At 41.9% G+C, this 13,195-nt stretch overlaps 2 protein-coding genes across 2 annotated transcripts; both read left to right on the forward strand.

Annotated features, from left to right (window-relative positions):
• Positions 1–724: 724 nt before the first annotated feature.
• On the forward strand, positions 725–5,320 carry LOC133131534 (C-signal-like). Its single transcript, XM_061246912.1, has 6 exons — positions 725–868; positions 1,320–1,374; positions 1,796–1,983; positions 2,729–2,875; positions 4,311–4,421; positions 5,207–5,320. Exons 1-6 carry the CDS (start codon positions 725–727, stop codon positions 5,318–5,320), a joined length of 759 nt encoding a protein of 252 aa, XP_061102896.1.
• Positions 5,321–9,324: 4,004 nt separating this feature from the next.
• On the forward strand, positions 9,325–13,064 carry LOC133131462 (C-signal-like). The gene is made up of 6 exons (XM_061246836.1): positions 9,325–9,529; positions 9,968–10,022; positions 10,424–10,611; positions 11,297–11,461; positions 12,285–12,395; positions 12,925–13,064. Exons 1-6 carry the CDS (start codon positions 9,383–9,385, stop codon positions 13,036–13,038), a joined length of 780 nt encoding a protein of 259 aa, XP_061102820.1. The 5' UTR covers positions 9,325–9,382; the 3' UTR covers positions 13,039–13,064.
• The last annotated feature ends 131 nt before the right edge of the window (positions 13,065–13,195 follow it).

The raw sequence follows: 13,195 nt of genomic DNA on the forward strand, positions 1-13,195 counted from the left end.
TTCCGGCTGTTTTCCAGCATCCTCCAAGAGGGCCCACATCACTCTTGCTAAAAGAGCCTACCCTGGATCCCTCCATCATCCAGAACTACGGCCCGGTATCTCTTCTTCCTTTTCTTTCTAAAACCATAGAACGAGCTGCTTCTACTCAACTTTCTTCTTTCTTTTCTAACAACAACCTGCTAGACCCCCATCAGTCTGGCTTCAGATCGGGCCACTCGACAGAGACTGCGCTCCTCTCCGTCAGTGAGTCGCTCCATGCCGCACGTGCAGTTAAGTTTGATCACTTTTGCTTTGTTGTTTGTTTATTTGTTCGTTTAAAAAAAATAAAAAATAAAAAAAGGCCCTGGTCCTTATCTTTGTTGTACGGGTAGCAATTGAAATTGTACTTCCCTCTAGGGTCTTTCAGCGCACTTATCCCTGGTTATGGGTATGCACTTTGTTGTACGTCGCTCTGGATAAGAGCGTCTGCCAAATGCCAATAATGTAATGTAATGCAATAATGAATATGTTTTCTGGTTTTCTGTCCATGGAAACTCACCACAAGAGGAAATGAAAGTGTGAAAATCAACCTGTGTCAAAGGGTAGGTGACTTTTCTCCTGTGGGTTATCTTGGAAACAAGATCCCGCCTACACAAGGTAAATATTTACTGAGGTAGCTAGGAAAAAACCGTCACCAAGTGGTAGGTTGTTCGCTCATAGGGGACAGGCAAGTAGCAAAATAACCATGAACCCAGGGATATACAGCGTACTGGTCACTGGGTCCAACCGGGGAATTGGACTTGAGCTAGTACGGCAGCTGGCCGAATTGGCGACCTCTCCATCTCAGATCTTTGCTGGTTGCCGCGACCCTGAAGGACCCAGGTCAAAGGTAGTAGACCATAGAATGCTGTGAGCTGATAAAGAGCAGCAGGGTATGATATTGATTAAAGAAGTAGACATAGTCTTCAGCAAAGTGTGCAGAATGATACCCCATCTTAACAAAAAATCCAGTGCAATTTATTGTTGCACACCATATTTAGATATAATTTAAATCTATGTTTCCAGGTTTAGCATTTTAAACCTATAATTTGGTGATGTTTATATATGTACCACAGAAAGAGAAACTTACTGTGGACACAGTGCTGCATAGGTAATGTAGTTTCCAGTTAAATGGCAAGTATAGATAGGCTGAGTGGCATGTTCTCATTATGTTCTCCTGTGTTCTCATGTAATCGTTCAGGGTGGTCTTGCACTTTGCACTGAACATCATGACATTGAAATGGACTGGAATGTGTGAATGTTACCTACACTCTCAGAATTTCTTCTTTTTTTTCCCTAAGGCCTTGCAAGACCTCGCACAGAAACACTCAAATCTGAACACAGTCATCCCCTTGGGTAAAGCTTTCAGTACTGCCTGGATTACAGTACTGCCTATTGCAAGCCGCGACGTCGGCGGTTCGAATCCGACCGTCGGACATTTGTCGCATGTCTTCCCCTCTCTCTCGCTCCCATTCTTCCTGTCTCTCTATACTATACTGTCCAATAAAGCTGAAGAAAGGCCAAAAAAATATCTTTAAAAAAAAGAAGTCTGTTATGATACGCGTATATTTACATAATAAATTCCAACTGCCTTCGTTTAAGATACCTGTGCAGGGGTAGAAGCATTTAATTCAGGCAATGAGCCAGTTCCTCAATTTTTGCTGGCATACGTCCATGCAACACCATGGCAGTTAGCATTAAAGCAAAACGACTGTCGTGTCAGGATTGTGTAACCAGCCAGAGGGTACCTGAGTCTGATAGCGACATGTATTGGCAGACACCACGGACCCGGTCAGTATTAAAGAGGCCTCCCAGGTTGTGAGGAGAAAACTTGGTGATGGCAGCCTGAGCCTGCTGATCAACAATGCTGGACTGTACATCCCGGGAAATCTACAGGAGACAGGCATGAAGGAAATGGTAGATGTGTACGCCACCAACGTGGTGGGACCCATGCTCGTTGCCAAAGTGAGTCTCCCGGTGCCAGGCACTACAGTATCTTTGGTGGAGCTTTCAGGTGGGGTGGGGGTTTGGGGAGGGTTGGGGGGCATTTCTCCCCTGAGAAAGGTACTGGATTTGTTTAGGTAAATATCCAGCTGTCCAAATGTATGATTAGTAAAAAAAAAATGTCTGTGAAGCAAATTGCCTTGTGATTAGCCTTGCGAAATAGCCGAAGGACTGGTGAGTTTTTCCTATATACTGCACACATGTACACAACATTGGATGCTGTTATTGCATTGGCAGCAATGTTATCTTCTGTCTAGCCTTTTGAAATAAACCAATAAAAAAACTTGTACACAGTACTGAAATCTGAAATCAATACTGAGCATACAGTATAGCTCATTACCTGTGCTTCATAGATTTTTTTGGCACAGTAAGATCCGCACAGCCGTTGGGCCCTTAACCCTGCATTGCTCCAGGAGAGTATTGTCTCCTGCTTAGTCGAATCAACTGTATATCACTGTGGATAAGAGCGTCTGCGAAATGCCAATTATGTAAATGAAAACGTTATCAATGGTGCCAATCATTTTGGCAGCATACCGAAAGGTATTAGACCGGGACTTCCATTTTCATCCAGCACTCCACCAATCAGAGCCCTCTGTGACACTGTCCTAAAACATCTTGTGTGTTTCCAATATTGGAAGCAATATAACAGAAACTGTATCTAATCACATCACTCAAGGTCTCTTGTGTGCTGCATCACTTTCTGCAGGAGTTTCTGCCATACATGCAGAGAGCTTCTGCCTTGCCTGGATCTCAGATGCCTGTCATCATTAATGTCTCCAGCATAATGTCCTCCATAGAGAAGTGCCATGAGAGATTCAGCAAGTCTCCCGCATACGCCTACCGCACCAGCAAGGTATACCACAGACCTCTGCTTACCTGGGCACCATCCAAGTGATAGGGGCGACATTAGCTCAGGAGGCAAGAGCAGTCGTCTGGCAGTCGGAGGGTTGCCGGTTTGATCCCACTCTGGATGTGTCGAAGTGTCCCCTGAGCAAGACCCCGAACCTCATGACAAGCTGGTTGGTACCTTGTATGGCAGCCAATCATCGTTGGTGTATGTGTATAAATGGGTGAATGAAAAAAGCATCAATTGTACAGTGCTTAGGATAAAGCCACTATATAAATGCCAACCATTTAATACCAGCATCCCCACTTCAGAAAGCAGAATTTACCGATATAATATTGCTCAACCTGCAGAATTACATTTGTGACACATTAACATTGCACCAACGCCAGTTCTGTTTTACAATTTTCTGCTGACTAGTAAAAGCAGAACTGTTAAACTTTAACTTGGTTCTCAGACGTTGGACCAGTCCTGTTACCAAGTTGAAGTTTAACAGTTCTGTTTTACAATTTTCTGCTGACTAGTAAAAGCAGAACTGTTAAACTTCAACTTGGTTCTCAGACTTTGGACCAGTCCTGTTACCAGGTATACAGATGTTGATCCTTATGCCCTTTTTACATTTTGTAGCTGAATTTACAATGAGTTCAATAACTCATTGGGATATCAACATTGGCTGCTTTGTGAAATGCACGATTAACAGTAATTCTGCTAATAATAATCATAATGTTAGGAACCCCTCCTCGGTTGAGATTTGAACCCAGCTGCAGCAGTACTGAGTCAGTGGTAATTATCCCGGGGCCATGGGGAGACCTAGGAAACAGGAGTGGATCCAAGTGCAGAAAATCACATAACCGCGGACCGGGGTTTGATTTCCTGGTCCTGCCAAAAGTCAAGTTTGGCCGGCTCACGTGGAGCCGCATAGTTGGCACGCTGCTCCAGAGGAAGGGTCTTGGCAGGGTTAGCTGATCGCCGCACAATAAGCACCTTGGATGCCTTGGAATCACGAACATGTCTTGAAGAATGCATGTCGCCTTCCCAGGGGGTGGAGTGTAGATGGTGTATCTAACACTAACTCTAATTGGAATAGAGGGGGGTACAATTGGCTACTAAATTGAGAGAAAAATGAAAAAATCTGAAATAAAAAAATAATGATAAAAGAAAAACTAAATTTAAAAAATCTGAATTGGAATCCAAAACCAGGTATAAGGGGAACCGGGACCGTGAAAAATGCAACGTACACTGCCGCAAAGCCAAGGCCAACACTGACAAGACATAGGTGACACTAATGATTAGAGCGTACCAGGAATAAAAGAGAGGCTAAGTCTCCCTCTGGTGGCTAACAGAGGACTGACCACTGGAATAATAACAACAATAATCATAATAATCATAATCACAATCATAAGAATACTGATAATCATCATCATTTCTGGTGGTTCTCCTTCAGGCTGCTCTAAACATGCTCACACGGTGCATGGCAGAGGAATTAAAAAAGGATGGGATCTTGGTCACAGCTCTCCACCCTGGCTTGGTTAAAACAGACATGGGTGGCCCACAGGTGAGATAAGCAGACGATTTAGGACACACACACACACACACACACACACACACACACTAACACAATCTCACATACAGACACATGCCACACACACAGCTACGCACTCAATTACACACCCAGCCTCAAACACATTTACACACACATTGCACATGGACACACAGCTAAACACAGCTTCAAAAAGACATTCACGCATGGACACGTGCACACACACACACACACACACATGCACCTACAGTACCTTTAGTAGGAGCCCAACTAAAATAGGCATTTGCAAATGCGGAAAGCAAATGCGTTTTAATATCACCCACTGAACTGTGTGCCTTGTTGTTTGATAAGCACCTGGGATGGTTAAGGTAAATGACTGGGACACGCAAGGTCGGTGGTTCTAATCCTGGTGTAGCCACAATAAGATCCGCACAGCCGTTGGGCCCTTGAGCAAGGCCCTTAACCCTGCATTGACTAAGCAGGATTGTCTCCTGCTTCGTCTAATCAACTGTACGTCGCTCTGGATAAGAGTGTCTGCCAAAATGCCAATAATGTAATAATGGATGCAGAAATATCTTAACAGCTCTCAATAGGCAAGAGTGAGGAAATGCTAGCTATCATGCACCAGATATGTCCAAAGTATCATTTTTATCTTTGTGTTTATATTTTTTAATTGGTTTTGATTTTCTTACATATTCCAAACAAAGAGACATGTGTTAGACATTTCTAACATTGGCAGTCCATTGTGGCACATGAAAGGTCAAAATAACCAGGGTTTACGCTGTTCTTGTGTGGAACAGGCACACTTGACGGTTGTGGAGAGCGTTAGTGGAATGCTGCGAGTGATTTCATCTCTCACAAGCGAGCACAGCGGAACTCTGCTGGACTGGGAGGGGAAAGGGATCCCCTGGTGATATTCCCACTGAATGGCAGATCTTGACGTCGGAATTTGTGTGAATACCTTGTACATTATCTGATAATAAAATAAAGTTGAACATTTTATTCACTCATTACTCGCAAATAGTTTTTTGTGAAGTGAAGCACTGTGACAGAATGAGATGTAAATTTGTTTCTCGGACATTACTAACCTCAAATCTGATGAATGTCATTGCGACATTTAAAAAGTTTAAAAATAACGGCATTGCTGTTCTCCGTGAATATGAAACAAGTGTGGAGGACCCGGCCCTAGGCCCCCCTGATGAGAGATTGACGGGGGATGGGTTAGGAAGGAATGCATTGTTAACCCCTCGCACACGCCATTGAGGTGGTAGTAAGAACGCCTGTAAGAAGAAAAATATGTGGTTCAGAGATAATGAGCAGCCATACTTGTCAGTAGAGGAGTCTGAAGTCGGGGGACTTAGATTTAGGGTTTTAAGGAGCAAGGTTAAAGTTCTTACTGAGAATACCCCAACCCTACAGGGGAGGGGCACAATGCCTGGCTAAAGAAAAAAAAAAAAGGAAAACGGAAGGGATGTCAATACCGAAAGAAGATTAAGAGGCTTCAAGGGCCTTCCTGATTATAGCACAAATAATTTATCGGGTAGATTCAAAGGACTGACTATAGAAGAGTTGGAGGATGATTTACACTCAGCTATTGGCTGGATGTCCTTTGTAGATCCCTTAAGGCGCCGCGGAGAGGGGCACCTGAAGAGTGTGTTGAGATGGTGGAGGGCACTAACTTCTGGCTTGTATGAAGTCAAAGTTTGGAGAGAGTCCAAGGAGAGATTATGACAGGGAGACAAATACCAGTGATGAATAGGTTCATTAAAAAATTACATAAGAGCTAGTGTTTTTCCACTCGTATATTGAGATGGTGGAAATTCCCAACCGGTGGGGCACATGAGATAAAGTATTGGGGAAATTTCTTTTGAGGTATGAGAAAATGACAGTGGGAAAAACGGAAATGATGAATATAGTCATTAAAAAACAAGTTACATAAGAGATAAATGTCTTCCCGCTTGAAATATTGGGGACATTTCTTATCAAAAAGGTACACTTTTGTATGCAAAAAAGATATATAAAGAATAAGCTTTTAGACCTTAGGATGCCATCTTAGAATTTTGCTTCAGAAGAGATCTACGAGCTGTTGAAGAGAGAGCAACGCAGGACAGCTGTAGTCAAGCTGGAGTGGCGCGCTCCCTCTGCGCGCCACTCCAGGATATGGATATGGAGAGAGGAGTGACGTACGCGGTGCGGACTCAGCCCAAGAGTTGTGGCAGCGGGACTGAAGAGGTGTTCATGCGCATCCCTCATCATACAGAAAAGCTGGTGAAAGAGTTAAAGGGCTTTTACGACATGCTTGGAGCCGTGAACTGCACCTGGAGGCCAACAGACGGGACGCAGGGTTCCTCCACGCTACAGAACACCTTCCTGCTGGACCCACTCAAGAACCTGAAGCCTCCCCCCCTAACCTCAGTGTCAGTGAGGAGAGGCATATGCTGCGGCTGCACTGCAAAAACCCCCGACGTGTTCGAAGACATACCAGTGCACATCCCATACAACAGGCAGGAGAAGTACGAAGTGCAAAGTCACGTCTTTCAAAAGTCTGGGTCCTGATCCTGCCCCAGATTCCCAAACCAATGCAGCTGTTCAAAGAGCTCATCAACAGCAAGGAGGAAGGATCAAATCCCGCAGAAAACGAGATGGCTATATTTAGGGCATGGGTGGTAATTATAATCTATATTACTTGTAAAAGGAGGAAAAGTAGTACATAGAAGCTCAACGTTATAAGTTTCCTTTCATTTTTATGTCTTTTATTTTTTAGTAAGATACTATATACGATATAAATAAGTAGTAGACTTTAGGGGTGTTCGTACCCATTGTATTAATGGAAGTTCAGTAGCTTTTATCTCCATGAAGGGGGAGCCATAAGATAAGGTAAAGGCCAAAGAGGAGGATGGGTATTTGAGGGGTGTACCTTGACTTTTAAACATCATGGTGGAAAGGTAAATTAGAAAGAGCTAAAGGGGTATATGTAACTTGCATGTGATCAGCAAACTGAAAGATGATATTTACACTGTAATCTGTATAACTCTATTCTTTTGATTGATTATAATAAAGTATATCTTACTATAATCATAAGTGATAAAGATTCTTTAGAGGAATACATTGAATACAGGACATCGTATACCAGATTTGCATCACACCCTTCACTTCGAGACTGGGCTGGAAGTTCAGTAGAACTTACCAGGGCTCCAGAACGTTCGGAGTACTTGAGTTCGTCCCCGAGACACCTCCTCGTGGGGTACTGCTCGTGGGAACGTGAGGTCTGAGCTCGGCAAGGGGTCCGTGGCTCACGACACGAGCCACACAAAAATATACATTTATATAAATCATATTCATTGGTTTACCTTGTTTGTGCTTGTAACTAGCGCCTCTTAGTGGCAATATTGGCATGTTTATATAATTTTCCTCCGCATCCTAAATGGTGTTCCAGTGCACTGGTTCTCAGGTTCGGTCTTGGGGACCCCTGCGTATGCTGGTTTTCGTTCCAACCACATTTGCAACCACTGCATTTTAGCAAGCTGTTATTTTTTCTTAATTGCTTGCATTTTGTGTTTAGAGGGATTATTTAGCCTCTTAAGCCACATTTATTTTACAAATTGCTATGCATGACATGAAGATTAAACTTAACTTAAATTCACATTTTGCCTACCATGCTATATTGCACACAATTACAAAAAAAAGAGGAAACAATATTATTTTGCTCATATTAAAGACTGTGAGGTATAAAGAGGAAAATCAATAAACTCCTAATTATGTTTGTTGAACACACATATTTAAGTTTTTTCATAATTGTTTCAGATAACCTATTAACACAACATCATTTTAAACATAATGCGGCATTAATAAGGTAAATAATCCCTCTTTACATGAAAAGAGTAATTAAGAAAAATGAACTGTTTAAATAGTTGTTAAAATTCTGGGATTGCAACTGTGGTTGGTCCAAAAACCAAAAACCCTGGGACCGAATTAAGAACCATTTTTCATTCTTTTTCATTTACTTACTGTATGTTAAATTTACTTTGCATGTTAATTTACACAATGCATTTGGATGCACATTATTGATCTGAGATGAAGTTTGTTTTGCAAAAAGGTTGTTAATTCAATATTGAATGATAAATTGTCAGTTAAATGTCATGTTCTGAACAATTCCAAGCATTTCTCTGGGGGCATTTCTGAGGGGTTTTTTCCACTGATCATTTCCATCCAATGCAAATCAGCGCAGAGCCAGAGATTGATATACAACATTGCCGAAGCTCAACATTATTCACTTTAAAGTTAATTATGTCATGTCACTCACCTCTTTTTCATTGTCTGATCATTAGTTTTGTATTTAAGCCCACCTGTTTGCCCTGTTGTTTGCTCACTGGGCGTATATACTTCTGCATACCACTGTTGTAATGTTCTGTATTTTCGTGACTGTCACCTTCCTATCAGCTTTGACCAGATGTTTTCTACATTTGGCTAAATGGGCTCTTTCCAATCGCTTATCTTTGACCTCCTTCCTTTCTTTGCTTTGCTCTTGCTCCTCGCTGCACCCATTGGGAGTGGCAAAAAAGGAACAACAGATTTGTATGAGGGAAATGGAATGTCCTTCCCCTTTCAAATGTCATCAGGTACAGAAGTGGCTCCCCAGGTTTTCTTGCACAAGAACCTTCTTGCTATAAAACTGAATTATAACCTTCTTGCCGTTGCTGTTCATCAAAGTTTTAAGCTGTGGAGTCACATTGGCGCTTATGAAGAGCATTTGAATTCCAAACATGTTTTTCTGGTTTTCTGTCCATGGAAACTCACCACAAGAGGAAATGAAAGTGTGAAAATCAACCTGTGTCAAAGGGGAGGTGACTTTTCTCCTGTGGGTTATCTTGGAAACCGCCTACACAAGGTAAATATTTACTGGGGTAGCTAGGAAAAAACCGTCACCAAGTGGTAGGTTGTTCGCTCATAGGGGACAGGCAAGTAGCAAAATAACCATGAACCCAGGGATATACAACAGCGTACTGGTCACTGGGTCCAACCGGGGAATTGGACTTGAGCTAGTACGGCAGCTGGCCGAATTGGCGACCTCTCCATCTCAGATCTTTGCTGGTTGCCGCGATCCTGGAGGACCCAGGTCAAAGGTAGTAGACCATAGAATTCTGTGAGCTGATGAAGAGCAGCAGGGTATGATATTGATTAAAGAAGTAGACATACTCTTCAGCAAAGTGTGCAGAATGATATCCCATCTTAACAAAAAATCCAGTGCAATTTATTGTTGCACACCATATTTAGATATAATTTAAATCTATGTTTCCAGGTTTAGCATTTTCAACCTATAATTTGGTGATGTTTATATATGTACCACAGAAAGAGAAACTTGTGCTGCATAGGTACTGTAGTTTCCAATTGAATGGCAAGTATAGATAGGTTGAGCGGCATGTTCTCATTATGTTCTCCTGTGTTCTCATGTAATCGTTCAGGGTGTTCTCGGACTGTGCACTGAACATCATGACACTGAAATGGACTGGAATGTGTGAATGTTATCTATCCTCTCAGAATTTCTTCTTTTTTTTCCGAAGGCCTTGCAAGACCTTGCACAGAAACACTCAAATCTGATCACCGTCATCACCTTGGGTAAAGCTTTCAGTACTGCCTGGATTTCTGTTGATAGTATATTTCATCCAAACAATTCAATTTCTGTAGTTGTTACTTACCATTAAAATAGTCTGTTAAGATACGTGTATATTTACATAATAAATTCCAACTGGCTTAGTTTAAGACACCTGTGTGGGGGTAGAAGCATTTCATTCAGGCAATGAGCCAGTTCCTCAATTCAGAACTCTTTATTCAGTCAATGGAAACTAACTCCCTTTTGAATAATGGTGAGTGTGCATGCTTGTTTGCATACATCCGTGCATGTGCGTGCGTGTGCATGGAAGACCATGGCAGTTAGCATTAAAGCAAAACGACTGTCGTGTCAGGATTGTGTAACCAGCCAGAGGGTACCTGAGTCTGATAGCGACATGTATTGGCAGACACCACGGACCCGGTCAGTATTAAAGAGGCCTCCCAGGTTGTGGGGAGAAAACTCGGTGATGGCAGCCTGAGCCTGCTGATCAACAATGCTGGACTGAACATCCCGGGAAATCTACAGGAGACAGGCATGAAGGAAATGGTAGATGTGTACACCACCAATGTGGTGGGACCCATGCTCGTTGCCAAAGTGAGTCTCCCGGTGCCAGGCACTACAGTATCTTTGGTGGAGCATTCAGGTGGGGTGGGGATTTGGGGGGGCATGTCTCCCCTGAGAAAGGTACTGGACTTGTTTAGGTAAATATCCAGCTGTCCAAATGTATGATAATGTGCTCAGTAAAAAAACTTTGAAATGGGGTATGTCTGTGAAGCAAATAGCCAGGTAATGCTATAATCCAAGGGACTGGTGTTGAGAAATAGTTTTGGCTATATACTGCACACATGTACACAATGTTGGATGGTTTTATTGCACTTGCAGCAATGTTATGTTCTTTCTAGCCTTATTAAATAAACCAATGATAAGAACTCGTAGAAAGTACTGAAACCTGTGATGCAGTATATATTTGCTGAATAATTTATATTCAAATTTTATTTTCAGAAAATATTAATATGAATAATATAGAATTGTCTTGTGTTTCATTCACTCTTTGAATATTTTAAAGATTTTTTTTATGAATATGTTATCAATGGTGCCAGTCATTTTGGCAGGTATTAGACTGGTCTAAGGTATTAGACTGGGACTTCCATTTTCATCCAGCACTCTGCGACACTGTCCTAAAACATCTTGTGTGTTTCCAATATTGGAAGCAATATAACAGCAACTGTATCTAATCACATCACTCAAGGTCTCTTGTGTGCTGCATCACTTTCTGCAGGAGTTCCTGCCATACATGCAGAGAGCTTCTGCCTTGCTTGGATCTCGGACAGGAAAGGCTGGTAGCAAGCCCGCCATAATTAATGTCTCCACCCTATTCTCCTCCATAGAGAAGTGCCATGAGACATTCAGCGAGGCTCCCATGTACCCATACCGCACCAGCAAGGTATACCACACACCTCTGCTTACCTGGGCACCATCCAAGTAATGCCAGCGTCCCCACTTCAGAAAGCAGAATTTCCCAATGTAATATTACTGAACCTGCATATTAACATTTGAGACACATTAACATTGCACAATGTCAGTTCTGTTTTACAATTTTTTGCTGACTAGTAAAGGTACATCGGTTTAAAAACTTCAAGTTGGTTCTCAGACTTTGGACCAGTCCTGTTACCAGGCATAGATGTTGACCCTTATGCCCTTAGATACAATTTGGCACAGTGCTTTACATCAACATTGACTGCTTTGTGAATTAAACAATTAACAATTAAGTAATTCAAGTAATATTGATAATGTTAGGAACCTCTCCTCACACAAGATTCAAACCCAGGCTTTAGCAGTACTGTTTAGGAGGTAATGACCCCTAGGCCATGGGGAGACTCAGGAAGTGGGAGTGAGTCCAAGTGCAGAAAACCACACAATGGATGTAGGCAAAATAATTACTTTACCTAAGTGTAGGTGAAGTAAACAGACAAAAGGTCATAGTCAGGATCATCTATTAACATCAGCAATGGTACAGTGGTACAGTGTCTACAGGCAAAGGTTCTTGTACTTAGCACAATCCACATTTGCTGTAAACCTCACAAATAATAATAATAATAATAATAATAATAATAATAATAATAATAATAATAATAAGAAGAAGAAGAAGAAGAAGAAGAATAAGAATAATAATAATAATAAGAATAATCATCATCATCATCATCATCATCATAAGAATCATAATCACAATCAAAACATACTCATCATTTCTGGTGGTTCTCCTTCAGGCTGCTCTAAACATGCTCACACGGTGCATGGCAGAGGAATTAAAGAAGGATGGGATCTTGGTCACAGCTCTCCACCCTGGCTGGGTTAAAACGGACATGGGTGGCCCACAGGTGACATAAGCAAATGAATTTAGGACACACACACAACCTCACACGCAGACACACACACAATCTCATGCACAAACACATGCCACACACACACCTACAGACTGAACTACACACCCAGCCTCAAACACATTTAAACGCACAGCCTTACACATGGACATACAAATAAACACAGCTTCAAAAAGACATTCCATTCGCATATACAGTCACACACACACACACACACACACACACACACACACACACACGCACACACCTACAGTACCTTTAGCAGGAGCCCAACTTTGCTTTCTGACAGAGGAGGGATGAACAGCTCTCAATATGCAAGAGTGAGGAAATGCTAGCTATCATGCACCAGTATGTCCAAAGTATCATATTTATTTTTGTGTTTATATTTTTTAACTTTAATTGGTTTTGATTTTCTTACATATTCCACACAAAGAGACATGTGTTAGACATTTCTAACATTGGCAGTCCATTGTGGCACATGAAAGGTCAAAATAACCAGGGTTTACGCTGTTCTTGTGTGGAACAGGCACCATTGACGGTTGTGGACAGCGCTAGTGGAATGCTGCGAGTGATTTCATCTCTCACAAGCGAGCACAGCGGAACTCTGCTGGACTGGGAGGGGAAAGGGATCCCCTGGTGATATTCCCACTGAATGGCAGATCTTGACGTCGGAATTTGTGTGAATACCTTGTATGTTATCTGCTAATAAAATAAAATAAAATAAAATAAAATAAAATAAAATAAAATAAAATAAAATTGTATTCACTTATTACTAAAAGGTACGAGCGAGCGAAAGT

Source organism: Conger conger, chromosome 6, assembly GCF_963514075.1.
Source record: "Conger conger chromosome 6, fConCon1.1, whole genome shotgun sequence".
Classification (NCBI taxonomy): Eukaryota; Metazoa; Chordata; class Actinopteri; order Anguilliformes; family Congridae; genus Conger; species Conger conger.

Bases quoted from the DNA above. Each gene is read 5' to 3' on its own strand.
- LOC133131534 (XM_061246912.1), top strand. From the start codon at position 725: ATGAACCCAGGGATATACAGCGTACTGGTCACTGGGTCCAACCGGGGA. The intron at 869-1,319 runs GTAGTAGACCAT...TTTTTCCCTAAG, and splicing joins CTGAAGGACCCAGGTCAAAG to GCCTTGCAAGACCTCGCACA. The intron at 1,984-2,728 runs GTGAGTCTCCCG...CACTTTCTGCAG, and splicing joins GACCCATGCTCGTTGCCAAA to GAGTTTCTGCCATACATGCA.
- LOC133131462 (XM_061246836.1), top strand. From the start codon at position 9,383: ATGAACCCAGGGATATACAACAGCGTACTGGTCACTGGGTCCAACCGG. The intron at 10,612-11,296 runs GTGAGTCTCCCG...CACTTTCTGCAG, and splicing joins GACCCATGCTCGTTGCCAAA to GAGTTCCTGCCATACATGCA. The intron at 12,396-12,924 runs GTGACATAAGCA...TGTGTGGAACAG, and splicing joins CGGACATGGGTGGCCCACAG to GCACCATTGACGGTTGTGGA.